The 27,880-nt window shown below is 39.6% G+C and overlaps 1 protein-coding gene across 1 annotated transcript; it reads left to right on the forward strand.

Annotated features, from left to right (window-relative positions):
- Nucleotides 1–1,116: 1,116 nt before the first annotated feature.
- Nucleotides 1,117–25,412, forward strand: LOC140682022 (3'-5' RNA helicase YTHDC2-like). The gene is made up of 27 exons (XM_072922867.1): nt 1,117–1,291; nt 1,926–2,016; nt 2,394–2,587; nt 4,173–4,372; nt 5,005–5,171; nt 7,627–7,729; nt 8,902–9,058; nt 11,233–11,340; nt 12,424–12,572; nt 12,974–13,109; nt 13,460–13,586; nt 14,561–14,626; nt 15,399–15,577; nt 15,729–15,825; nt 15,902–15,989; nt 16,089–16,169; nt 16,611–16,693; nt 17,622–17,727; nt 17,865–17,984; nt 18,338–18,610; nt 19,115–19,241; nt 19,685–19,890; nt 20,576–20,771; nt 21,896–22,005; nt 23,455–23,744; nt 24,144–24,321; nt 25,110–25,412. The coding sequence occupies exons 1-27, from the start codon at nt 1,117–1,119 to the stop codon at nt 25,152–25,154; spliced, it is 3,852 nt and encodes a 1,283-aa protein (XP_072778968.1). The 3' UTR covers nt 25,155–25,412.
- The last annotated feature ends 2,468 nt before the right edge of the window (nt 25,413–27,880 follow it).

Raw genomic sequence — 27,880 nt, forward strand, 5'->3', positions numbered from 1 at the left:
AATAAAAGAAAAAGAAAAAGAAAAAGAAAAAGAAAAAGAAAAAGAAAAAGAAAAAGAAAAAGAAAAAGAAAAAGAAAAAGAAAAAGAAAAAGAAAAAGAAAAAGAAAAAGAAAAAGAAAAAGAAAAGAAAAAGAAAAAAAGAAAAAGAAAAAGAAAAAGAAAAAGAAAAAGAAAAAATAGAAAAAGAAAAAGAAAAAGAAAAAGAAAAAGAAAAAGAAAAAGAAAAAGAAAAAGTAAAAGAAAAAGAAAAAGTAAAAGTAAAAGAAAAAGAAAAAAAGGAAAAAGAAAAAGTAGAAATAAAAGAAAAAGAAAAAGAAAAAGAAAAAGAAAAAGAAAAAATAGAAAAAGAAAAAGAAAAAGAAAAAGAAAAATAAAAAGAAAAAGAAAAAGTAAAAGAAAAAGAAAAAGAAAAAGTAAAAGTAAAAGAAAAAAGGAAAAAGAAAAAGTAGAAATAAAAGAAAAAGAAAAAGAAAAAGAATCAGAAAAAGAAAAAGAAAAAGAAAAAGAAAAAGTAAAAGATGAAACGGAAAGGAAAAGCTTTGGTAGAGGTCGCTCAATAACTATTTTTCAGCCAGCTACATCAGACAGTGAGGGTTTATTTTCTATTTATTTAATTGCCCATTTCAACTGAGGAGTAGTTTGTTCTTCCAAGTACTCTCCTTCTGACCTAATGATGTTTCCGAAGCAGCAGCCTTCAATAGCAAGGTCTGTGTCAGGCCCAAGTGGATTTGGTTAAATTTCTACCTCGTGTCTTCAGCGTGGAGTCAAAGGACAGCAGGAAAAGCAGGGCAAGTAACACTTTACAGAGTGAGGAGGCTGAGGGCCGAGATGACCCCCGCCACAGCTCCGTTTAATACCATGCCATGAAAGCCCGTAATTGATGACGGGACAGGTACCAGTGCCACGTTTTGCTGGCAGCCACACACCCAGCTCGGGCCTTGGGCAGCCGTGCCCCCGGAGCGGCGGGAAAAGCGCCAATTTCCTTCCGTTCGGGCCAGCTCGGCTGCGGGCGAGCCCCGCCCCGCCCCAGCGTCGCCCCTCGGGCCGAGCAGCTGCGGTCCCCGATCCGCGTCGGTGTCGGGGCCGTGTGGGGCCGTGTGGGGCCGTGTCGGGGACATGTCGCGACACAGGCGGGTCCCGCGGCGGCAGCCCGGCGGGGCTGCGGGGGACGGGGCTGCCGCCACCGCGCTGCGCGCCCGGGCCGAGCCCCTCAGGGAGGCCGGCGTGGACGAGGAGGTGGAAATGGCGGTGCAGCTGGCCCTGGAGCGGTTCCAGAGCGGGGACGAGGCGGGTGCGCGGCACGGCCCGGCCCGGGGGCAGCCTGCGGGGAGGGCGCTGGCAGCGGTCAGGGAGGGGATCCTGCCCCTCTGCCCGGCCCCGGTGAGGCACAGCTGGGGTGCTGTGTCCAGCTCTGGGCTTCCCAGCACGGAGACAGGCAGCTAATAGAGCGGGTCCAGCAGAGACCACTGAGATGAGAGGTCTGGAGCATCTCTTATCAGGAAAGCTGTGGGGGTTGGTCCTGTTTTGCCCAGAGGAGACTGAGAGGGGATCTCACTACTGCATATGAATATCTCCAAGATGAGTCCCAGGAAGGTGGTGCAGCCAGTTTGGTGACAGGACAAGGAGCAATGGCCATAAATTAAAACAGAAGAAGTTCCACCTGAACATGAGGGAGAACTTCTTTCCTTTGAGAGTGGCAGAGCACTGAAACTGCTGCCCAGGGAAAGCGTTGAATTTCCCTCTCTGGAGACATCCCAAACCCTAGATGTGTTCCTCTGTCACCTGCTCCAGGTGACCCTGCAGGGGGGTTGCACTGGGTGGTCTCCCTTCCAATCCCAGCAATTCTGTGGTTCTGTAACATTGAGATGTCAAGATTACTGCCTGTTGCATTCTTACTGTCTTTTCATTATTATTTATCATTCTAGAGATGGAATTTCCTTCTAGTTTCACTAGTACTGAAAGAGCATTTGTTCACCGGCTCTGTCAGTCTCTTGGACTGGTGTCTAAAAGCAAAGGGTGAGTCAGGGTACAATTTTCAGTTCTTTGGTGCAGACGGATAGAATTTCAAGACTAATGATAACTTGTTTGATGTTTTCAACATACTCAACTGTGTTGCAAGGAATAGTATTAGAGAAAAAAGTGTAAAAGTAGCTACAGAAAGGAGCATATTTCTTCATTGCTGTATGCATGCTTGGAAAAGCTTGTGACATGCATTTTGGGACAGCTTGATTTTATACTTTGTGGGTTTAATGGCTCCATTAAAAAAGCTTCTCACTGTGATTTCTGGTTTTTTTTTCCAAAGAATTTGCATAGCATCTCATACCCTGACAGATAAAACTTAACCTAGAGTAGGTTCCTTTTTACTAAAATAAGTTTTCTCTCCCCCCTGACAGAAAAGGAGCCAATCGATACCTGACTGTAAGGAAGAAGGATGTGTCAGAGGCACACGCAGTCATGACTTGTGACTTGGCTCTCCGTACGAAACACGCCGTTCGGAGTCTAATGCAGCGCTTTCCCGTCACAAATAAGGAACGCAAGGAGCTCCTGCCAAGGACAGAGCGAGGAAGTGTCTGTGCTATTGCATCTGGTACGTTCAGCATGTGTTCTGATTTGGACTTGTCCATCAACACCACTTGAAACCATGACAAAACAAACCTCCTTCTGCTCTGTCCCCTCTGGTGTCCTAACAGACACCTTCAAACAAATGCATTAATTTTCCTTACTTTTAAGGTCTTTTATAACTGGTGCTGTGAGGAACTTGGGAAGTCATATTATGCACATTGAGATGTCCACCTTGTGTTGTGTTAATTTAGAATCTTTGAGCCAGTTCCAGCCAAATCTTTTTGGAAGAACATTTTGAAGTGTGGCTTCACACAAGTACTATGAGGTGGGGTTGAAGAGTCAGTGTTATTGTGATGCCATAAGAATGCCTATATGAGAAAATGCGTTTTTTTGTTCTGCTTATAGAAATTAATGTCCTTGATAAATCAAGAATTTTAGGTTTTATTTCTTCATCTCTACAAAATAGATTTGGTCCTTAAGAGACTACTGTCCAGACTTGTTGATTTCTCGAATATGGAAGAGTTCGCTGAAAGACAAACTTCTGTCAAAATGTTGGGTTTTTTTTTTTAAAGCAAGGTTTTCATCTAGATTATTGCTTTAGCAGCTACAAGTGGAAGAATTGCACTGTGTTTTTGTGTGCAGAGATGGGTGTAGTGAACAGAAAACATTTGTACCAGTATGCCTTGTTTAATTGCATGTTTCTGATACGTGGTGTCTGTTCTTGAAGTGCTTTCTTTGCTGTTATTTTCAATTGTTCTAGTTGTTTAACAGGATTGTTATATGAACAGAGGGAAGCTGTAATACAAGTACTGAAATGCAATGTCTTAGGAATGTAAGGGATAAGTTAATGAACGGTCTAATATTTGCCTTTCTCTGCATCTCAAGAATGTATTTTAGTTCTCCTGATCTCTTAGTCTGTTTGTCTTGGTACAACAAAGCTTGAAATTTAGTATATGAATCTGTTAATGGCATTAAATATGTATAACTGAGTTTACAGCGAGCTTTTCATTCTGCCAGAAAATAGTTCTCAAGGAATTATAGAGTGGCACTTGCAATGATGGATGTGAAGTGGCTCCCTCAGAAGATGTGCCCGTTTTTTGGCTGCTCATGCACCGCTTTCTAACACATGGCACTGCTGTGTGGGGGCCAGGGCTCTTGATACAGCATGCTTGCATTGGTATGATTTCAGGCAAACGTGTGGAATAGCTTAAAGGTTTAACTCTGTCAGTGTGTATTTCTAGGGGGAACTGCAGGTGTGAAATGTGGGCGCAGATACAAAGGCCACCAAAATACACCAGGCTGGTATTCTCTGGTTTAGTTTGTTTCTCCTTTTGCTCTTTGTAGGCTTTTTTGACGTGGAGCAATGCTGTGGAAGAGTCTGGTTTTCTTCAAAATACCCATGGAAGTAATAACTGTTTTGAAAAATATCTATTCCAAGCACTGCAGGACATGCTATAAAAATGATGTCTAAATGTGTGATGGGTTTGTCACTTTACCCACAGGGATGCATAAAAAGTCAGCAATGTTAATTTTTAAGTACAGTTTTTGAGCAGTGTTTTTGTGACCTTCCTCTGTGTCTGCATAAATAAACTTTTAACTTGTCTTCACAGAAAACAAAGAAGTAAACAAGACAAGTGGTCGACTTAATGATGGTATCCCCCAGGTCCCAGTGAAAAGAGGGGAATCAGAGTTTGATTCCTTCAGGCAGTCACTACCAGTTCTTGAAAAACAGGAAGAAATTGTCCAAATCATAAAGGACAATAAAATTGTTTTAGTTATAGGAGAGACTGGATCAGGAAAAACGACGCAGGTATGTTGCTTCAGTAAATAAAAACTATAACAGTATTTATTCTAAACTAATGCCAATTGTGTAACATTTCTGATATGGGATACTTTTATGCTCTTTTAAGGCTTTCCTTTTCCTGTGTGATTGAAAATGTTGTTTCCAATTCATTGTCTTGCTTTTGAAACACTAGGCCTCTAGATAGGTACTAGAAGCATAAATGATTCCTCACAATTTTCTGGTAGATACCATTTTTCATTAAAATAATACAAAATATTGAAGGGAAAATAGCTGTGATGTTTGTATATCCCTTTTTCTTCTAAGGCTAGTTCTGTTCTTAGCATCCAGAGTAATCTATTTTTTGTGTAAAAATGAGAGATTATCTACAGGGCTTTTTTTTGTTTTTTGCTTCTTTTTTTTTTTTTTTTTCTTAGATTTCTCTGAAGCAGGAGGGAGGCACTGTAAGGTTTTTTTTTTAAAAAAAACCTAAATAGGTTATACTTAGAAATTTATTTTCTGCTGATTCAGATATGCTTGCTGTGATAATTGTAATGAAAAGTCTTTTGCAATGTGCAATATTGATATGCAAGTTAATGGTTTCCCTGTGCTAACAAAGCTGTGACTTTCTCAAAAAGCAAATTTGAACCACTTCTTTACAGATCCCTCAATTTATCCTTGATGACTGCTACAAGAATGGAACTCCCTGTCGTGTGTTTTGTACTCAGCCAAGACGTTTAGCAGCTGTTGCTGTGGCTGAAAGAGTGGCAGCAGAAAGAAGAGAGAAGATTGGCCAGACAATTGGTTACCAGATCCGGTTAGAAAGCAGGTACTAATGGTATTTCTAAGTGTCGGTTGATCTTGTGTTGGTCTTGTGAATCTTGTGTGCGTTGAAACTGCAGTATGTTTGGGTTGCAGCCTCACAGGTGGCATATGTTACTGCAGGTAAGGAATACGTAAGAGTGAAAAGGATGGCTTACTTCCTGTGTTTTGCAGTTTCATGTAGAAGGTTGTCTTACAGAACTGAATCTCAGGTATTTTCTGTTGATTTCTTCTGTGGAGTGTATGCATGGAAATCCTTGTCTGATTTTCAGATCAAGTCTACACTTTCTTCTTCCCCACCCCCCCACCCCTTCTGCTTTTAACATGTGCGGATCCAAAAGGTCTGCAAGCTTTGAAGGTAGGTGTGAAAACCAGCATGCTGTAACGAATGTTATGTAGTGAGAGTTGATAGGAGCCATAAAAGGGAAAACAAAAAAATTGGAATGTGACTGATGAAGCTGAGCATTATTTACCAGTCTAGTCTGGACTAAATTTACTCTTCTTCAGCTTCTGTGTTTAAAACATGAAGTGATGTAAAAGTAGAGATTTCAGTATCACTTGATGAATTTGTCTGTAAGCAGAGCATGAATGGATTGTTTGGGGTTTTTACATCTTTGCACCGTGTAGCAAAATGACATTTCAGGGAAGGGCCAGCAGTTGAGATATGAGTGACCAGAAGATGGCTAAAGGTTGTGTTGCTTGAGTGAACAAAGATAACACATAGCTGGTGAAAATGAATGCACTCGAACAACGAAGCCACAATAAGAATTCAAATGTGTGCATGAAAGCTCACAAGGATATTGAGAGATTAGAAGAGCTAGTGAAGATGTGTCACAAATAAGCTGGATGATTAATATATGGAAGTACTATGCTGGCAGAAGAAGAGCAAAGTCAGGTGAAAATTGTAGAATTACTGGAAGCAGCGCAGAAAATCCAGCTTGAGAAAGATCAATACAATTACTCCAGAGAAACACTGAAAGGGGGCGATAACAATATTTTGAGCTGTGGACAAAAAAAATTTGGAGTGGATATGTTTAGAGGTGTTTGTAGTTAACACAGAAATATAATTTTTAAGGTTTTCTTAACTGTCTTCCAGAGAAAAGCTGTAGAGTACAGTACAGAGGAGCTTTTCAGCTCTTTTAGGATGGCAGTACCAGAGGGAGTAGTGACAACTGCTGTTTTTATTGGGACAGCTAACTGTGCCCCAGGTATAGAATTGTAAAAGTTCAGTATTTTCACCTCCTGAAAAACCAGAGGATCAAGCAGATGACTTTGTGATTTGGTCAGCTGTAATGAATTGTGTCTTCAAGGCAAGGCTTTGGGAGCTGTGGGGAGGCTTCTGTGAGGAGGTGCCAGAAGCCTCTTCTGTGTGTGACAGAGCCGGTGCCAGCCAAGACAGACCTGCCTCTGGCCAAGGCTGAGCCCATCTGTGGTGGTGGTAGTGTCTCTGGGACAGTGGGGAATGGGGGAGGAAAACCTGCACAACAGAGGCAGTAGTTCAAGAAGAGCAGTGAAAGCATGTGAGAGAAGCAGATCTGCACACAGGAAGGTCAGTGCAGGAGGGGAGGAGATTCTCCAGGTGCCAGAGCAGCCCATGGTGCAGCCCATGATGAGGCAGCTGTGGCCCAGCGGGCCGTGGAGGTCCGTGGTGCAGCAGGGATCCTGCTGTGAAGGATTCTGTGTTGGAGCAGGTGGATGCTTGAAGGAGGCTGTGATCCTCTGGGAAGTCTGTGCTGAAACAGGCTCCTGGCAGAACCTGTGGCCCTGGGGAGGGAGGCACACAGAAGCAGGTTTGCTGTCAGGATTGTGACCCTGTGCGGTCCCACACTGGAGCAAGCTGTTCCTCAAGCACTGCACCCTGTGGAAAGGGACCTGTGCTGCAGCAGTTCCTGGAGAACTGCAGCCCATGGGAAGGACCCATATTGGAGAAGCTCGTGGAGGACCCATGTTCCCGTGGGAGAGACCCACGTTCTCCTTGTCTTTCTCTGGAGCCTGGGAGTCTTTTTGTTGTGTTTCCTCTCCCCTGCCCATGGAGAGGACAGATAGAGTGGCTTGGGTAGGCACCTGGCGTCCAGACAGGCTCATCCCACCACGTGTAGACAAATACAAAGGCTATATCCAAGCACAGGCTGAGGAATTGGAACCTAGTTTTCCACATGGAATTTTCTAGTAAATTGAATGACATGCAGAGTTTCTTCACGGTTCTCTTTTACTTCCTTATTTATTAAAAATTGAATCTTATTCTTTCAATGAATCCGTCGTCCAGAGTTTTGGGGCGCAAGCACTACAAATTGTTAGGAAATGTCTGTGAAAAGGCATAGTTTAAAAACAAGTGGTGTGCATGAATCTTTTGAGGAGAGAACTGTAATTTCTCTTCTGGTCAGCAGCTGCTTTAATTTTTGATCCATGGAAAGCTTTAAATGGTGCAACCCCCTGAGTTGTCTCTGTGATGTGATCCATAGGGTTTCTCCAAAGACACTGGTAACATTCTGCACTAATGACATGCTTCTTGGCACGCTGATGGCAGGAGACAGCGCCCTCTCCACTGTGACCCATGTTATTGTGGTGAGCATCCTGTGGTCTTTCATGTGGGGTGGAGCAATATGTATTGCTTTGGAAAATGAGGTCCTCATTTGTTTTATTTAAATTTGCTGAGCACTTTAGGTGTTTTTGTTTGGTAGAATCTGAATCAACTTTAAAGACTTTCTGAGTCCTCAGAGTAGAATGCATGTCTTGTGCAGTTTGGTGTTTTTCTGTGTGTTTGTGTTTTTCCTGTAAAAATATCTTATTTTCATGCCAATGATTAAGTGTGGAATCAGGAGGAGTGGAGAAGGACAGAAGTGTAAATTTTTCTGAACTTCCATGGTAAGGAGAAAATCCTTAGGGAGGCTTACATTGATGTGGTTCAATGTGATTGTGTCAGAATTTCTCTTACCATTTGTTTTAGCAATACAGGTTTTCAGTCCATTTGTTTGCCCAGAGTTTTCAAGATAATGTGGAGTCTAATTGCTAGCAAATTATTCAGATTGTTAATTTGTGATTATGTCAATATTCCTATTGTGGAATTGAATAAGGGGAACTGGAATGTTTTTGGCAAGATTTAAGTACTGAAGATTAAAAGGTAAGTTTAGGTGCCTGCCTGTTTATCAAAGTTGAAAAAGCATGAGAATGATCTATACATTCTTGATGTCAGCCTACAAACTTTGTATTTTGAGTCCTTGTTTCCTTCATTCATAATATAGATCAAAACAGAAGAATGAAAAAGATGATTAATCAATTATGTGCCTTAACTTACAGGCTTTGTGTGTGACTTGTCTAAGCAATTTGTCTGTTTTTCAGATTATGTGGTGGCATACATTTCTTTAAATGCTTATCAATGGCGAAGTGAGAATTTATTAAAATAAGATTTGTAGTTTGTGGTGTTTTCTTGAAATTTGGCCTCAAATACACAATCAGAGAGGTTTCAGATATTCACTTTAGCCTCTAAAGTTAAAGTGTTTATGGCTTCAGCATTGCAACGCACTCAGCGCTGATAAAAACTTTTTGAGGTGTTTTAGTTTCTTTATGGATAGTTTTTTAAAAAAACCCTATTAGTTAAACTAGACTCACACATTTTAAGGCCTCTGTAATGTGCCACCAAAACATGTATTTTTTTTTTTAGAGAAGTTTGTTTTTGTCAGAAGTTGTGATCCTGAATCTGTGATGGTTTTTCATCTTTTTTTCCCCTTCTGTTACAGGATGAAGTACATGAGAGGGACAGGTTCAGCGACTTCTTGCTAATAAAACTGAGAGATGTGCTGAAAAACCAGAATAATTTAAAACTAATTCTCTCTAGTGCTGCTCTAGACGCAAATCTCTTTATTAGGTATTTTGGAAGCTGCCCAGTAATACATAGTAAGTCTTGATCTTAAGTGTGAGTATACCTGCCCTGAGACTCACAGATCTTACTAAACTGTAGCAAATTATTCTGAGTAAAGGCATGATTAATACACTGAGAATTACAGGAATCCTTGTTCTTTCTGTATGCAGGTTTCTTGTTTCTTGACTATTTGCACCTCATTCAGAGTGAAGTGTTTTAGTCACTGGGAGTTCTGTAAATGCAGATACATCCTGCCCCCCTCCACTCTTAATTGAAGAAGTAGGAAGAGGTTATTGAAGTTCTGTCTTCATGCTGATACAGGACTTAGGAGCTACATGAGTGTGATATGTATCAATGCATTCCAGTAGGATCTTACTCTTCAGGCTTTGTGAAGGTTGTTACTGGTTACTGGATAAAACACAGATAACTGTACCAGTTCAGTTCAGAAATACAGGCTTAGACAGATTGGGTTTCACATGAAAAAAGAATCTCATGATTCTCTGATTTAAAGAAAATTAGTAGTTGTTCATCTAGGTAAATATTCAGAAAAGACATCCAGTTTCGCTTATTTTGTGTTCAGACTCAGTTACCTGCAGTTAGACTACATTCAAATGCAAAGAAAAGTTACCATTTTTTGCTGGTTTAATTTCATTTGACGATCTTTAGTAAAGGTAAAATGTAAATGCGTGGGAGATGGGGGGTTTTTGTGGGTTTGCAGTTTTTGCCCCACCCTCCTGGCTTGCAGGTTTTCTGCATGGAGGACCTCCTCTGGCACCTTGCAATCCTCTTACTTTTTCAACAGTAATGTCCAACTTTAATGTGTTTTGAAAAGTAGCTTTTAAGAGAAATGCTTTATTTGACAATCAGGTAGACTCTCTGCATGTCAGTCTTTTTAAAAAAAATCTCAACGGTTTTAGGAAATGGGATTGCTTACTGGTTTATTTTAGCAAATGTTTGTGAGGAGGAAACCTTTTTTTCCTTTCTTTTTTTGCAGATAGAAGTGTTTAGTTCTCCGTTTTGAATTTCTGTCCAGTTGAATAAGGTTTGCAGCTTGTTGGAGACAGGAATCTGGAAATTACATGTGATTTCATGTTCTCTGAATTTTTTTTGCAAGGGAGTGCCTCAGTTGTGATTGTTGTATGACTTTCCAGTTTACTCTTTTTGCAGCTTCCTGTTCTTTCGGATCAGTCAATTTGTGTTGGAAAATCTGATGGCAATCTTTCCCAATCTCTCCAGTTTACCACAGTGTTTGTGCTGGTTATGTAACAGGCCAATAACAATTCAAAAGATGTTCTTTTCCCTTTTTTTTTTGTTTTTTTTTTTGGTTTTTTTGGTTAATTTAAGAATTAAAAGAAGCGGCTTTGTCTGTTAATGTAATATACAAGGTTTGAGTCTCCTTCAGCAATATGGCTGACAAAATCCTGACCACAGAAACCACATTTTGTAGCTGTGGATCGCTGTAGTACACAGAGTTTGTGATCAGTGTTGGAAGGCTTCCTCTGTGACAGCTTCTAAAAGTATGTGAATTGTGGATTGTTCTTTCTGAAGGAAAATCCTGAGTGTTCCTGAGTCAGGTTAAGGAACAAGAAATCAAAGTGTAGAGATTTTAATCTTCATGCAAAAAGCATCCTGTAATGTCCACAGATAAGGTCTGGAAAATAGTCATGTTGAAAAAGAAATCGGGCTAAATTATCAGAAGGTAAAGGCCACTGGGATGTCTCATCTGTCAAGAAGTATTCAGTAAAGAAAGCTCAGCTTTGCTGAATTAGTTGAGGATATGGAGATAAGGCTGGCTTCTTACATGCTTCTCAGGAAAAGAAAGTAGTTCAGTATAAAGATGTACTGTCTCCGTGTGGAACCTTGCAAAAAGCTGTATTAATTGCTTATTAATTAATTCCATTTTTAATCCAGATGGCAGACTTACATGGCAGGTTCTTGTTTGTAACCCTAAACAAACACGGCTGTTTTCTTTTCCTCATTTCAAAAAAATTGTAGTTAATAACTGTCAATCTTATGAACATCTCCTGCTATAACACTTCATAAAATTGAAGAGGTTGAGGAGAAACAAGGTGGCATTTGACTTTGGAAATATTTTGTTTTGTACAGTTTTGAGAAAAATAAGCTCCAGGGAAGGTAGTTTTTTAAAAGAATTAATTCTGTAAGTGAAGCTAGTGAATATAGAATCTTTTATGGATTTTTTCTATTTTAGTCCAAGGGAGACCTTTTCAAGTTAAAGAGATGTTTCTGGAGGACATTTTACGAAGCACTGGGTATGCAAACAAAGAGATGGTGAAGTACAAAGAAAAGAAGCAGCAAGGTCAGTGGATTTGTTAATTGTAAGGGTTGGCAATGAGAATCATTGATTGAACAAACAGTTAACAGGATTATTTTCTATTAAAATTCCAGAGTCAGGAGATGAAATGAGATGTGATTAGATGACAGCAAGTGTCTTTAAGCTCTCAATATTTACATTTTTGAAATAGTTTATGCAATTAAAGAAAAAAAATCACTTTGATTCAGTGGTTGCATTCTTTTTTCACTCAGTTGATAAATGTCATCTTTTTTCTAATTGTTATGCTGTAGAATTATATATAACTGGGGGCTCTGCCCACATGAATACTAAAGAAGCATAGGATGCTCTGTACCTTTGGGTGCAAATTCAAGTGCAGCTATTAAAGCAGGCATGATTTTGTACATCTTGCACTAAATTCCCTTCAGTAACATTTTTCACTGTTTTCTTCAGGCATGGATGTATTTTTTTAAGTGTTAACACTCTTGAGCTAAACATCATTGGGTTTCAGTTGATTAAGTAGATACTGCTCAGAAGTTTTCTTGGCAACTGAAAGTAATGATCCCAGTGATTATTTAAAGAAAAATTAATAAAAAATGCAAACCCCAAAGTTATAACATACAGTCCTAACTGGATATTGATCACAGTGCTCACCTCTGATCACTGGAGTCAGAAAAGTTCAGTTAGGACCCTGGTGTTTTCTAAGGTTTCTTCCACTTGTGTAGAAAAGTAAGTTGTTACATGCAGGGACTGTATCACTCGTCTTCAGAATTCCATTTGTGGAAAAAGATCTGGTCTGAGATTGTGTGGAAGGTGATTACTTAAGGAACATACTTTGAATGCAGTAGTTGGGAATAACGGAGGTTTTGGGGGGTTAAACACCAAAGTGTTGGGTTTTACCTTGTTTTTGTAGCCCTTGTTTGCAGTGGTGCCCTTTGGGTACCCTTAAATATGTCATTTATGTTGGACTGGTAGTAGCATTCTGGACTAAATAAAAGAGGTTGAATAGGTAAAACTTGGTAAAACCTGCTGTAACCAACTTTTTTAGTAGAAAACAATGGATAATAAATATGACTCTAAAACTTTCTTGGGGAATACTTTGCATTCTAGAAGAGAAACAGAAGAACACTCTTGCTGAGTGGTGTTCAGCTCAAGATAACACTAACAAAGGGACATCTCGGAGACAAAAATCAGTTCCAAGGACAAATGAGGAGTACAAATGGTTGGATGATGGTGGTGACACAGTATTTAATCAACTGGTAAGTTTTTTCTTTTGTCGGAAGAGATGTTTATATTTGTGTTGTATTCTAGCCATTTAAAATCTGTTTTCTACAGTTGTGTTGAGTCTCTCAGGACAGTAACGTATTTTAAAGATTACTTGATTAGGATGAACTGCTCTAGCTGAAGTGTGCTCTTCAGACAGGGTGGTTGCGCACAGCTTTTCCTCAGATCAAATGGCTCGACTGCCATTGTGTTTGTACTTGCATATGACAAAATCAATGCATTAACTGATACCTGAGTTAGGTATATCTACACTGATATATTTGGGTTTCTGTTGCTGCTGGGAAAAATAACCATTCCAGTTCTTTGTGGGTAATGTATAAGAATAAAGACAACTCTTGGAAGAGATTAAGCTTTCAATATTGTTTTTTATCTTCAGACTGAAAAAGATGTGAATTGCCTTGAACCGTGGATAGTAAAAGAAATGGATTCCTGTCTTTCTGACATCTGGTTGCATAAAGATATTGATTTGTTTGCTCAGCTGTTAAATCTTATTTTAACTGAGAATGTCAGTGGTAAGTTTCATGTGTTATTACATAAAAAAAAGCAACCTCAAATTTACTTAGATTTTTATGGCTACTTTTATCTCCAGTTTCAAATGGTGTTACCTTTGCATTCTGATGCCGACTGAAAAAATGATAGGGCTAGCAGAAATAATGGGTTGTTTAGTTAGTTGTTGTTTTGAAGTATTGACAGAAGTGTGTTTCTAAAAGAGTGTAGAATTCATATGAACTAACTTCAGAGATAAAGTGAGGAAACAAATTCTCTTTGGTCTGGAATTTGAAAGCAATATTTGTACTATATTTAGATGAAAAAATAACATTTCTCTTGGGTTTGCTGGATTTTTTTTTCTTTTACTTTTCAGTTGATTATAGGCACAGTGAAACTGGTGCGACTGCTCTGATGATTTCTTCAGGGAGAGGCTTTTTGAGTCAAGTAGAACAGTTGATCAGCATGGGAGCAAGTATCCACTGCAAATCATCTAATGGCTGGTAAAAACAGAGAAACCAAAAGATAGATTTATGTGTCAGTATAGGAGAGAGAAAGAAAATTGTTTAACATCTAAATTAATTTGCTAACTTATCACACTGCTGTAAGAACTATAGATTTTGACAGCCTCAACAATTTCTAACTCCTGATAATCACATTGTTTTCTGTAAATTCTAAATTGAATTCTTAATTACATGGTCTTGATTATGAGCTATAAACTTTGTTTCAGTAGGTCTTAATTAAGATACTGGTTAGCAGAACAACTGTAATCTACTGAATTGGACCACAATATTGGGCAATTCCTATTTTCATGGAGTTACCCATATCAGAAGATCTTTCTGTTATGTTTCTAAATATATTGTAGCATGTAAAAATATTTGTGAATCTGTAGAAACTCAGGTTTTGTGGTCATAGATTACGTCTTCATATAAACAGGGAAGTACAGTAAATAATTGTTGTATGGAATGATAAGAATTAGGATTCCATGGGTCTGATATTTGGTACTAACATTTGAAAAAACTTGGGAAGGAATGCAGTTTAAAGATAAAACAGTGAACGGCATCGTGAGGAGGACAGCGTCTGAAAGACATGAAATAGCCAAATGTTATGCCTGGGGTGTGACCTTTTGAGATGACTTCAAGGATACTGCAAACAGGCAGGTCTGATCTCTGCACCTTGCTGTGGACTTTTTAAAGGAATGGCGCTTTCTTCCTCCTCACTTCCTTGTGCATGTTTGCTCCTGTGTAAAACGGACATTCTTTTGTGGTAAAGAACTGTAGTCACCTAAAAGTCAGATAGCTGTTAACACCTATTCATGCGCTTTCAAATGGGAAGTTGCAGATCCAGCAATAACAGTACGGATGTCAGTACAGAAATGGGTACAAAAGTCTGGTGTCAAGTGCCTCTCCTGATGCGCTCTTCATATTCATCTTTTGAAGTGAAAAGTCTAATAAAAATACTTGTGCAACTATTTCAGGATGGCTGTGGACTGGGCTAGGCACTTTGGACAGATGGAGGTTGTTCATCTGTTGGAATCCTACAGGTCAGTTGTAACTGTTTTGCAGAATCAGTTGTATATGATATAGAAAGAGTTGTGATGGGAAATTTGAGGTTTTTGTTCTTTTAATCAGAACAGGTTTTAGCTTTTCATGGTCTAAAATCTGGACTTAATGGCAAGACTTCTTTTTAAGAATAGGAATATTTCAAAAAATAAACAGCAAAAAAGTTCGTACTCAGTATCATATTGTTTATGTTTGCACAACTTGCTAATTCTATACTTTTCACATGCTTACTTTGGAAACAAATCTGTCATGTGTTTTTATTTATACTTTTTATATGCAATAGGCATATTAAAGAAAATTTACAGAAGTAATGTGTACACTAGGCCATTCAAGAATGATATTCTGATTAACTTACAGTTATCGTACTTGAGGTAGTGTTTTGTAAAGCTTATCTCTACTATAATTTCTCTTAGTGTAGTTTCTGCTAGTGGGAAATTTTTGGAGAACACGTATCTCTTAAGTATTTTTACTTGAACAGATAAACGAGAAGTATCTTTATACTTTCCTTTGCTTATGGTTGTGTTTCAATGAAGTTGAAGAAAACTAAAGTTAACACTAATAAATAAAGTGGCATCCTTCACTGGGTTAACATTGAAATCAGTAAACAGTAATAGTATGGTGATTCCCTTCTGCTACACTTAAACATCAGAATTCAAGTCCAATAGTCATATTGGTCTTGAACTAACTTTGAGTGGATGGCTCAATGCAAACCCGAAGGGGCAGCCTTGATTCTGGTGTATTTTCCTGTTACAGCGCTTCATTCGGATTTGGAAACATGGATGAAAGTTCCCTGGTCCAAAAAAGTGCTAGTGACCTTAGTGCAGAGGACAGAGAGCTACTGACAGCTTATCATCACAGTTTTGATGATGAAAAAGTGGATCTGGATCTGATAATGCACTTACTTCACAGCATCTGTCATAGTTCTGATGCAGGTAGGTAAATACCTAACCAGTGGTTGTGGATTTGGCTTCTGATGAATCGTGCTCTTTTTTCAGCAATCCACAAACGTTAAAACCTTCTGAGTGCTATTCGACATGTATTTGAATTTTCTGTTTAACTTTGCAAACCCACTTCCTTTTTTAGGATCAATTTTAATATTTCTTCCTGGGTATGATGAGATAGTGAGCCTGAGAGACCGCATTGTTTTGGATGATAAGAGATTCACTGATAATGCTCACAGGTAAAACCTTTAGTTACTGTGGCTTTTCATTGCTTCTTTTAAGGATCCTTAAAATGTTCCTTTTGTCTTGCGTTAGATACCAAGTTTTCGTGCTTCATTCAAGAATGCAGACTTTGTACCAGAAGAAAGTGCTTGAAAGTCCACCTTTTGGCATTCGCAAAATTGCAAGTATTAGAGGACTTTTTCCAATGCCACAATGACCTATTTTGCCATTGCTTTTACAGTTATTATCGTTTTGGTGGTTTTGGTTTTTTTCTTTGCAGATTCTTTCTACTAATATTGCAGAAACCAGCATAACAGTCAGTGATGTGGTGTTTGTCATTGACTCAGGCAAGGTGAAAGAGGTAGGACTGCCATAAATTTTCCTCGTGTGATTCTAAAACACACAGTGCATAAATTTTGGAGAACTTTTTTTTTATTATTTATGACTTTACAGTAAAGTGAAAAAAAGCATTTACTAGCTGAGAGCTGGTGCCTGTCAGGCAACAGTCCTTGCTGAAAAGTTTCAACATGCATTTGTTTTAAGACAAATACTGTAAGCTATCTGTCTAAAAAATCTTGAAAATCTTGAAATTCAAAAATTGTGGAGCATTAAGATACTAGAAAGGAGATACCCTCATTAATTCACTCGAAATTGAGAAGGTACCTTTGTGTCAGAAGCTGCTGTATATATTACTATTTCATACTTTTTAGAAAACTTCTGTTGGTAATCTAAATAACTAGTAACTTGTATTTCATGTACCCTATTGAGTTTTCAGTTTGCATTCCTTTCTTTGTTTTTCTAGAAGTCTTTTGATGCACTGAGTCGTGTTACAATGGTAAAAATGGGGTGGATTTCAAAAGCCAGTGCTATCCAGAGAAAAGGCAGGTAATAAATGCCTCATAGCGGTTTCCATTTTGCAGATATCCACAGTCCTTTATGTTTAGAATAAAGCACACAACATAGTAGCTGTTTCTGGCCTAGTCCAGTGTTGTGTTGCATAGTGGCCAACACTCGTTCTCTGCAGGTGAGTAGGAGTCAGCATGTATTTCCTTGGAATAATCTCCCAAGTTGTAGAAAAGTGACGCTCAGGCATTTGCCAAAGGTCTGGGTTGTTTTCCCCCCATTAATTTGTTCTCCTTCCTCTTTCTCCCACGTTGCACCAGCAGTCACAATGTCCAGTGGGGTGTTTTCACATCATGTCTGTGGGCAGCGGACTGCCTATTTCACTTTCTCCAAGCTATCCATGACTTAACAGGCCATGATTATATTCTTCCCAGCACTGTGGGTGAGGGCTCAGAAGTTTATGTAGCAACAAATGCCTGTTTAATCAATCATATTGGCATTAAGCTGCACGTATGCACATAGATGTATATGACTGAGAGAATTTGCTGTCTCTCATTCCCTCACAAGTTACTTCATCTTTATTCTACCTTTTACTCCAAGCATCACTTCTGTTTAGGGGATGTGAGGGGAAACAATAAAGTTTGCAACTGGTTCCTTACAACAAAAGATGATTGAGATTTGAACTGGTCTTAGGTTAGCAAAAAACCCACAGCACTTTACATTAGATAAGCCTTGTTTTTCTTTCCTCCAGATTTCTCAGTGTTGGCTTAAAATTACAGTAAAAAAATTGCCACACTCTCAAAAATAATTCATGATTAGAAAACTCTCACTTTGCGTGTGACTTAACAACGCTTTCTTCATAGTACTGCCTCTTCTTTTCCATTCTGAGTTTCTGTGTCTTTGTTGGCTTTTGGTTTTGTTTTTAGAAAGAAATCCTCATTTTCACAACCTTCCATATTTTATTTTCAAGGGCTGGGCGCTGTCAGCCTGGAGTCTGCTTTCGTCTCTTCAGCAGGCTCCGATTTCAGAATATGTTGGAATTTCAATCTCCAGAACTTCTAAGGATGCCGCTTCAGGTGCATGTTCAGTTAGAAACTATAACTTTAAAAAATACAATGTCCTCAAACCACACTATTAATTGCAACAAATCATGTGTTTGGCGGCTGCTTCCAAATCTTGGTAATCTTTTTTTGTTCTGCCTTTTACCTTGCAGGAGATCTGTTTGTACACAAAACTTCTGGCTCCAGTTAATTGTCCAATTGTAGACTTTCTTATGAAAGCTCCTGATCCTCCGCCTGCTGTAACTGTGAGAAATGCTGTGCATATGCTTAAGGTCAGAAAAGGAATAGGTTTAGATTGTAATTGTGTTTGATCCCAAATTTGTGGTGTAGCAGTTTACTGACTTCAGTTTGTACTGAAGCTGTTTTTAATTACTTAAGGATGTTTTGAAGTTTTGGTTATTGTCTGTTTTCATTTTGTGCGTAGGGATGTGTTTTTCCATGTCAAGGGAAGAGAGTGCTTCAAAGTCTTGCCTCAGTTAATAGTTTGACTTGCTTCTGTAGTGTTTGGAAACAAGTCTAGTTCATGTCCATTATTCACATCCTTTCTGCTTTCACTGTCAATTGATTTTGTCCACTGTACCCATCCCCCTCTCCTTTATTTGTTTGTTTGTTTGTTTATGAACAGACCATAGATGCCATGGACCCTTGGGAAGATCTCACTGAGCTTGGTTATCACCTCACTGAATTACCTGTAGAGCCACACCTCGGTAAAATGGTGTTGTATGCTGTAGTTCTGAAGTGCCTGGATCCTGTTCTGACCATTGCCTGTGCTCTTGCCTGCCAAGACCCTTTTGTGCTGCCCACGCTGGCCTCCCAAAAGCGTGCAGCCGTGCTGTGCAGGAAGCGTTTTGCTGCCGGAACGTTCAGTGACCACATGGCCCTGCTCAGGGCTTTCCAGGTAGTCTTTCATTTCAGAGAGTACTAATCACAGCACATTCAAGCAAAATGCAGATGCACCAGTTGGATGTAGAGTGGCGGGCTGTGATTAAGTGCTCAGAGAAGACTTTCTTTTTGCCTAGTGCCTTTCCTGTGTAAGGCATTACTTGGCAGTCTGGCTGGTCCACAGAAGAGGGAACCGTTTTTGTAGTATGTTTTGTTTCAAACATTATAAAATTTTGAATGTTCCAACAATGTGCCTCTTTGCATCCTACTACACTGAACTTTGAATCATGATCTTAATGTAATGATCTTTATTTATTGTTTTAACTTGACATAATCATCACTGTAGTGAACACATAAAGAGAATCTAATTGTTGAACAAAAAAAAGAATCTGGTTTGATACATTAACTTTTAGAGTGGGTTTTGCATTCATTTTATTGACATAAATGTAATATTTAAAAAAAAATGCAGTTTTTAGTTTAAGTCCTTGAAATTAATAGGCAAATGTAAAAACATTTTCAGGCATGGCAGAAGGCACGCAGTGACGGCTGGGAGAGAGCCTTCTGTGAAAAGAACTTCCTATCCCAAGCCACAATGGAAACCATTGCAGGAATGAGAACACAGGTGCTTGGCCAGCTTAGAGCCTCAGGTAGAGAAGTTGGAAACAATTTGAACATTGTTTTAAAGTCAAGCATATAGAAATTGTAACAAAAATCATGTTCACTGGTGTAATTTTCCTTAATTTGAAATACACCTTCATGCACGCATTCATGCAGGGTATGGTGCAGATGAGGAATTGTGGCTGCTCTAACTGAAAGCACCCTCATCTCCACATGCCACTGCATTTCATGTTCTAATGAATTATTCCCATAGGAAATGTCTTTATATTGTAGAAAATAGTGGTATTCTGTGTTAGTATGAAACCCCTTATCAGGAAGGATTTCAGTGTAATGGTTTCTTCTTGGTGCTGTTAAGGTTGGCAGTGGTGAAAAATGCAACAAAGAAGTCATTTATTTCACCTTTAGTTTCTGACTCCTTTTGAGAACCAAACACAAGCTAACATGGCACTGTTTTGTCTCTTTCCTTTGTCAGGTTTTGTGAGAGCCAGAGGAGGAGCTGATATTAGAGATGTTAATACTAACTCTGAGAACTGGGCTGTAATTAAAGGTGCCTTAGTGGCCGGGATGTATCCCAATCTTGTGCATGTAGACAGAGACAGCCTGGTGTTGACGGAATCAAAGGAGAAGAAAGTGCGATTTCATCCTACCTCTGTTCTTGGTCAGTCTCAGTATAAAAAGGTAAAGACACTTTGAATTCATAGTTCAAAAAAAAGGGCACTAAAATCTGTCACGTGTTTTAGAAATGTCTTTTCCTATTTGTCAGTACTTTAAAAGCAATATAGGCATTTAACACTACAGCTTTAGAAAACACTGTTCTACCCAGCTGATAGAATTGGAGTTGATTCATTTTTCCATCGTTTCAATTAGTCCTTTCTCTAGATGGAACAAGGCAAAATGACAAAAAAACTGCCCTGCTATAAAATTGTTTTAAAGATATAATGATCCCTATTCTTAAAAGCAAGTTTTCCTCTGAAACTTTTTTTTAACATTTCTTTTTAAAGCAAAATGTTTTGTTTTATCATGGTAGGATAATTTATGAATCTGGTTGAATTCTCTCACGCTTTTTTATGTGCATGTATATTTTTATGTGTATATAATTGTACGTGTATTTAGTTCTCAGAATACAGAATCATAGAATGGTTTGGGTTGTAAGGGACCTTAAAGCTTATCTCATTCCAACCCCTGCCACGGGCAGGGACACCTTCCACTAGTCCAGGTTGCTCAGAGCCCCACCCAGCCTGGCCTTGAGCACTGCCAGGTTGAGGCATCCACAGTGTCTCCGGATAAAATGAGAAATACGTTCAAATTTACATTAATTACAGGTAGAGGGTTTAATAGCCTGGTTTTACCTGCTCTTGCACAGATTGCCCCAGCAAATGGACAAGCTGCAGCCATCCAGGCTCTCCCTACAGACTGGCTTATATATGATGAAATGACGAGAGCTCACAAGACAGCAAACATCAGGTGCTGCTCTGTTGTGACACCTGTCACGGTGGCCCTCTTCTGTGGACCAGCCAGACTGCCAAGTAATGCCTTGCAGGCATCTTCATCCTTTCGAGGTACACTGGAGTCTGGATTTGGGATGTTTCCGTTGCTATACATCAGCGTGTGACATGGAAAACTTATTTTTCAGTAATATTTAATACATGTATTGGCTGATTCTGAAAATAGCGCTGTTATAATTCCTGCAGCTATTCAGGAAGAGTTTGTTGGTTCTGTAAAAAATCTCTCCATTTTGGGATTCCTTACATACTCAAGTCCATAAATACAACCCCACAGTTGTAGGGTCTCAGAAACTGCAGTATAGTTTGTAAGGAAAGAATACAGCCACAATGTCTAATGAGAACTGTAGTACTGGTACTGAGAAGTGTAGTATGCATGTTCTTTTTCTACAGACTACTTTACTTGATACATTGAACCAGATTATTCAAACAGAATATTTTAGAAACAATCAATATGGCAAACAAGTCATGTTGCTTCTAGCTAACACATACATTTTCAAGACATGTTCTACTGATAATTTTTAATTTCAGTTAACTGTACTATTAACTGTGAGTAATAGACAATATATAGAAATGTCCTTCTTTTTTCTGATTTAAATTGAATGGAATTTACTACTCTTGGAATGGAAGCAAAAAGAACTGCTTCTAGTTGTCATAGTTTGAATCAAACTAAAAGTCCAACTTATTTCTAGAGCTTTTCTGTCTTGCTTTTAAACTGTGAACCTTAGAGTAGTGCTCATGCTGATTGAATTGCACTTAAGAAAAATAAAGAATCCTAATTAATAGCTATATGTATAGATTTTTTTTTTCTTACTAGGTCTTTAGATCTGCTGTTTTGCCAGGAAATAGAGGCATGTGTGATTTTGCAAACAGCTTTAGGCAAAAGTTGTATAGTGCCTGTGGATACTGGTGGAGGTACATGAGTTGGGTCACATCATATTAATACAGGTTTTTACACAGTAGGACCTTCAGCAGGTCTGGCTTGATTGCTGCTATCTGGAGCAAAGACTTTGCAGTGTATTTGCAGAAAAGAAGAGGTAGTTTTACAAATGCTTACATTTAAAGTCAGTTTTAGAAGGAAAAACATTATTGCTGGTAATACCGTAGTATGCGGGTTTTTGTGTGGACATAATAGTAGAAAAAATATGGAAATGCTAATGCACCTTTTGTCTTTAATTCAGGGGGAGGGGTATCTAATGATAGCAGCGACAGTGAGATGGAGGACAAGACATCTGCTGATCTGGCACTGCTGAAGCTGGATGAATGGCTCCATCTCAGACTGGACCCTGAAGTAAGTAAGAAATTACTCCTGGGTTTGCTTCATGTAGAGGAATTGTAAAAAGATGTGAAAAGGTTTTTGTAACATTTGAGTAGCCAAGAATTTTGTCCAAGAATGTCATGGTCTATTTCAGTCTCTCGAACTAGGTACTCTGTGATTTAACCTTTACTTCACAAGCTCATCAATAATTAAACGGCTTCAATCCCCTTTGGCACAGAGTTGTCTGTCGCCTGAATCCGTGTATTCAACATCCAAGTTGCAGTGTTTCATCACCTATCACCCGTACCTTTCTATTCTTTTACTTGTCAGCAAAAAGAAAGAGAATAATTAGTCACCTAAGTCAACATTGAGAGTGCTCATCCCTCTTCCTCCCTATTGATGTGGGTGTCCTGTCTCTCACAAAAGGGACCAGGAAAGCTTCAGCAATCCAGATGCCGTTGGGTCTGTTTCAAAAACTTTCTGGGCAGTATGATGTTTTATATCTGAGCTTGGCAGTTTTGTCCCTTTCCACACGTCAGCAGATTCTGAAGAGACTGGCAGACAAAAGATAATGGCTGCAAGGGACAGCAAGCTGCAGGTGACAGTGACTGCATAAGGGCCCTTCTGCTCCTTCTGGCCTCCTGTCCTGCCTGCATGGTGCTCCATCAGGCCATAGCACGAGCTGGGATAGCCAAAATCTGAACAGGAGCTGAGAGAACAGTCACATTGGCATATTGTGTTCTTCTTTCTTTGAGAGGATAACCAAAATCAGATCAAAAAAGGAGCACTTGAAGCTGAAGTTGCTGAAAGAAAGTTGCTGTCAGATTTTGGAAGGATAAATTTCAAAACCTCTTTGAAATAGAAGTCTTTATGTCATTGAGGAGCTGTGGCTGTGGTAGGAGGCAAGTTATGGGTCATGAAACACACAACTTTACCAACTCTAATAATAATACTCTCTCTCCTAGACATGTCCAGAAGAGTGATTTTTTAAAATTTATTGTAATGGAAGCATTTCTGGTAGCAGAATTAGACAATAGTCTTCTGAATTTAGTCATCACATTTGACCAGGTGTCTATGTAAGAAAAAATATCACTTAGAGCTCTTTTCCATCAACTATGACTGAAGAGTGCATGAGTAGAGACTGATTTGAGAGGAAGGGCATAAAGCATGAAAGGATTGGGTTTTCTTGAAAGATAAGAAGGAAAAAAAAAGAGTCTGTGGAGTTACAATACAAAGCTAAGTTTATTACAGAGCTAAATGAAATGATTCCAAAATTACCTTGCACCCAAGGAAAAAAAAGCAAATTAACATCTTAATTTAAATATGGATTATTCCCCTTCCCCAAGACCTTAGTCTTGCCTTTAATTGTGGGCCCTGTTTATATTAGAATGCCAGGTGCTGCCTGATATGGAAAAGACAGGGTTCTCTTACCTGTGTGATCTAATTTTCATCAGTATTGAACAGAATTGGAATTTATTGCAGGCTGCTGGTATGCTGCTGCAACTCAGGCAGAAGTGGCACAGCTTGTTTCTGCGTCGTATGCGAGCTCCTTCTAAGCTGTGGTCTGAGGTTGATGAAACAACTGTAAGAGCAATTACAGCTGTTCTGAGTGCTGAAGAACAGTCTGCAGGTCTACAGCAGCCTTCAGGAATTGGCCAGAGACCAAGGCCTGTGACTTGTGAAGAACTTCCTTTGGCATCTACATGCATGTCAACCAACAGCAGAAACAGCTCAACAGAAACAGAATTGTCTGACTTCTCTCATGCTGAAAAGTAAGATGCTGAGGTCTTCTGCTCACTGTAGGTTGCAGTTTATGTATACAAGTATCACTTAAGTTTCTGCTAGTAATAGGAGATGGAAACAGCGGAAGTACAGTTGGAAGGTGTTATACTGTTGTATGCTGCATTGTGGTCCCAAAGAGAAGTATTTCATACCTGGGGCTGCTGTTGGAGAGAGCAGTCAGGAATATTGTCCATGAATTGTGATGTTTGAGAAGTAGCAGAAGAAGTTTAACAGTAGCATTAAAAAGCAATGAATGGTCAGTATGAGTTTTTAGTTAGGCTTTAATAGATTTTGTAGTTGCTGTAATACATGTGGTCATGCAGTAGGCTGGCAGGTCGATGTAAATTGTTCAGTGACTGCTTGTGAAACTCAAAGTATGTCCTTTGTAGGGTTTCAGTGAAGTCTACTTCTCCTGCACTCCACCAGCCAAAGAAGTACAAAGAAAAAGACATTTTGCTCTCCAGACAATCCTCAGATGACAGATCAGCTCAGTCCTCAGTGAAGCCTGCAGACAGCAGTAGCTATTCCAACCCCTGTGCTACTCCTTCTTCTCCAGTGTCGGCAAAGGTAGAGTTCTCTAACATATCACCCTGCTCTTCCAAAGTAATAGAATTTCTTGCTGATATCATTCTGCAGTTAGGTATTTTACTGCTAAATTAGGAAGCTAATGTAGCTTTTCATTTGTAACAGTGCATAATACTTCCTTCTGGAACTTAAAAATCTAGACTAAATATCCTTGTTTCACTAGTTTAATACAGCAAAAATAATTTGTAGACTGCTGAGGTAAAGCTATCCAAAGTAGAAAAAATGAGATTAAAAAAAACCCCAAACTTGTTCTAATAAACATGTATTAGTTTTTTTCAACTAAATGAGTATATTATATACACACTTCTGAAGATTTTGGATTCTGCCTTTCTCGGCTTCCATAATAGATTTTCAATATCAATACTGATTCTGTCTTATCTACCTTACTATGACTGATTTTTGTGATGGTTATTTTAACAAAGTACACATTTTTAATGAGATTACTGTGACAGTTGTCCCATATACTTGAATAGTAGACTGCAGTAACACTAAGGAGATCATTGAGAGGAAACTTCATGGATTCATTGGAGGATGTAATAATTCCTCTGGAATCTTTCAGCTTTTAAATTAAGACAGCGTAAAAGGAAGAAAACATGTTTCCTGAATATAGAAATGCGAGTAGCGTGCTGTAGGCTACACTCTAGGATGCTTAATTTTGGTGTCATCTCAAGGTCTGTCAGACATTAACCAATTCTAATTAATCACTAGACTTTTTAATCCTATTCTGCTCTACTTGTTTCTTGCCCCTCATGGATGAATTACTGTGGAAGGGGCTAACAGCAGGCCTGTTAGCTAAAGGAGCGAAAAGAAGCTGAGAGCAAGAAGAAGCTGTTAAAGAGCTCTCTCCAAGGCTGCTACCAAGGAGACTGAGAGAAGAGAAGAACTGAAGAAAGATAAGGAGAGCACTGCAGACGGACAAAGTATTTTTAGAAAGTTAACTAAAGTCACTGTTACTGTTCACCAGTGGTGTTATGTTGATTTTTTGTGGCCAATAGTTGGGGTAGAAGAAGTATAAACAATTAGAAAGTTTATAAAAGGTCAGCCATGTTCGATAATAAAGAATTGCCATCTGAGACCGCCTGTGGTCTGTGCTTTGTGTGGCGACCGCCTCGGGATACAGTGTATATAGCAGTGACAGCTGGTGCCCACCGCGTGGAGCAACAGCCTGAACAGCGTGGTCAGTCTGGAGCCACGCGGGGTCCCAGCTCCCAGCCGTGACCCACTGGGGAGCAGCGGGGGAGGCGGCGCTGGTGCGGCTGAGAGTGGCGTGTGGAAGCCACAGGGAGGTCCAGACTTGATTTTCTCCTATCAGGACACCTGGAAGCAGGGGAGGCACCAACTAGTAATAATGGGAAATAAATCTAAAGAGGAAGAGATTGTTTTGGCTACATGGAAAGCTTTGTTAAGAAATAAGGGAATTAATACTTCAGACTATGCCCTTCGTAGTATATTGCTGTGGGCTAGATCATAGGATTTTGCCACTGATCCTGACACAGCATTTAGTGTTAAAACTTGGAAAAAAGTCAGGGACAGGCTGTGGGAAGTCATCTGAGCGGGAGATAAAACTTGTCAATCTAGTTGTTACTTGGAGATCGCTTTTTGAGGCATTAAAGGAATAGAAAACAGCGGGAACAAGCAGAGTACAACGTGGATGAAGATTTGGGGTTGATAAAGGGGTCTGATGGGAGGGATGAGTCAGATGGGGCCTTTGATGGGGAACTTGTTGAATACATCCTTGAAGAAGGTGCAGGTGTCCATGGAAGTTACCAGGCAGGCTACCAAAGCTTCCAGGAAAGTTGCCAGAGCTTCTATGCCAGCTGCCAAAGCTTCCAGGAAAACTGCCAGAGCTTCTGGGCTGGATGCTGAAGCTTTTGGGAAAGCTGCAAAGGCTTCTGGGCAGACTGCCAAAGTACCTCCTTATCAGACTCCTAAGCCTCTTTATCTCACACGTGCACAGCAGCTTGCAGCGGTCCCCGTATACACTACACCACTGCGCCAGTGAGCTGAAATGTCTTTAGCAGAGAGACAAACCCAGCTGTCTGCCCCCTGCTCCCCTCTGACGCTGTTGAGGCAGGATGGGAATGAATAGACTTTGTTCAGAAGGCTGAGACTATAACTCTGATTTATTTCAAAATACATCGCTCTTTTATACAGAGCTTCGTGCAGACCAACTCTATTGGTCCTGAAGTGAAAACCTCGCATGCTATTGGTGTGCAGTGAATGACATACAGTAGTAAAACCCAATTATAAACAATGTGAACTACAAGAGAGATAAAGAACTTATTTACATTCTTTCTCAACACTTTCTCAAGCTTCTACCTGGTTAGAAACTTTATGTTTTCTCTTTGACTGAATCTAAGACCTACACCCCTCCGCTCTAGCCCAGCCATTTGCCCCCCGCCCCCTTCTGAGCTGCATGAACAGTTTGCAAGGTCGTATCCTCCATTGCTGGACAGTGACAGCAAATCAAGTGAAGAGTCACCCGCAGTAACACCTGAGTTGGGGCAGGGAACTGTTGACAGTTCACCTTCTAAGAGATCTAGCCCTGCTGCCCCACAGACTTTGCCTCTGTGTCAAGTAACTGTGCTTCCCTGACAGCCTCAGAAGTTTTGGGAATTTGTTAGGAAGAAAGCAGCTGAAGAAAAAAATGGGGACCTAATAGAAAGATTAGGTGCCCCAAAAGTACCTCAGGAGCAGAGTGTTAACGCAAATGTTGTCTGTGATAATCCTATGGCTTTTCCAGTTTTTAAAGCAGTTCCTGGAACAGGGCAGAATGATAGTCATCACATCTTTGCTTGGAAGGTTGTGCAAGATCTCCAATTGAAAGTGGCTCAGTTTGGTATTAATTCCTCAGAGGTAATGCAGTTAATACATGTAATTAATGCAGTATGCTTGCACCTTATGACATCATGCACCTTGCTACAATTTTATTCCAACCAGTACAATATGGTGTGTTTCAAGAAACTTGGAGGTGAGTGGCGAAGTGCACAGCTTTAACAAACATGCAGCTGCTTCAACACGACTCTCGTCACACTGTGGGTGTTGATGCCTTATTGGGCACTGGGCCTTTTGCTAACCCAGATTTACAGGCAAGGTGGGTTCCTTCAATTTTGACACAAGCTCAGCAAATAGGCATGAGTGTTTTAATTAAAACAATGGAAATGGCAGCTCCAAAGCAGAGATATGTTACTATACAACAAGGGATGAGAGAACCATTTTTGCAGTTTGTGGAAAAGCTTGCTGCAGCTATTGAAAAACAGGTAGATAATGAACCTTTGTGACATAGATTGTATATACAATTGGTGAAAGAAAATGCAAACCCAGACTGCAGAAAGATTATTGACACCATACCTGGGAAGCCCACATTGCCTGAAATGGTTACTGCTTGCTCAAAAGTTGGTTCAGTAGAGCATAAAATGGCAGCTCTTGCTGCAGTTCTAAGACCACCATCGAAATGCTGTAATTGTGGACAGCAAGGACATGTAAAGGCACAGTGTAATACCCAGAAAATAACATCTAAGTCAAATGCAAGCAGCAATGT

Source organism: Taeniopygia guttata, chromosome Z (genome assembly GCF_048771995.1).
Source record: "Taeniopygia guttata chromosome Z, bTaeGut7.mat, whole genome shotgun sequence".
Lineage (NCBI taxonomy): Eukaryota > Metazoa > Chordata > Aves > Passeriformes > Estrildidae > Taeniopygia > Taeniopygia guttata.

Bases quoted from the DNA above. Each gene is read 5' to 3' on its own strand.
- LOC140682022 (XM_072922867.1), top strand. From the start codon at position 1,117: ATGTCGCGACACAGGCGGGTCCCGCGGCGGCAGCCCGGCGGGGCTGCG. The intron at 2,017-2,393 runs GTGAGTCAGGGT...CCCCCCTGACAG, and splicing joins CTGGTGTCTAAAAGCAAAGG to AAAAGGAGCCAATCGATACC. The intron at 15,578-15,728 runs GTAGGTAAATAC...TTCCTTTTTTAG, and splicing joins CTGTCATAGTTCTGATGCAG to GATCAATTTTAATATTTCTT.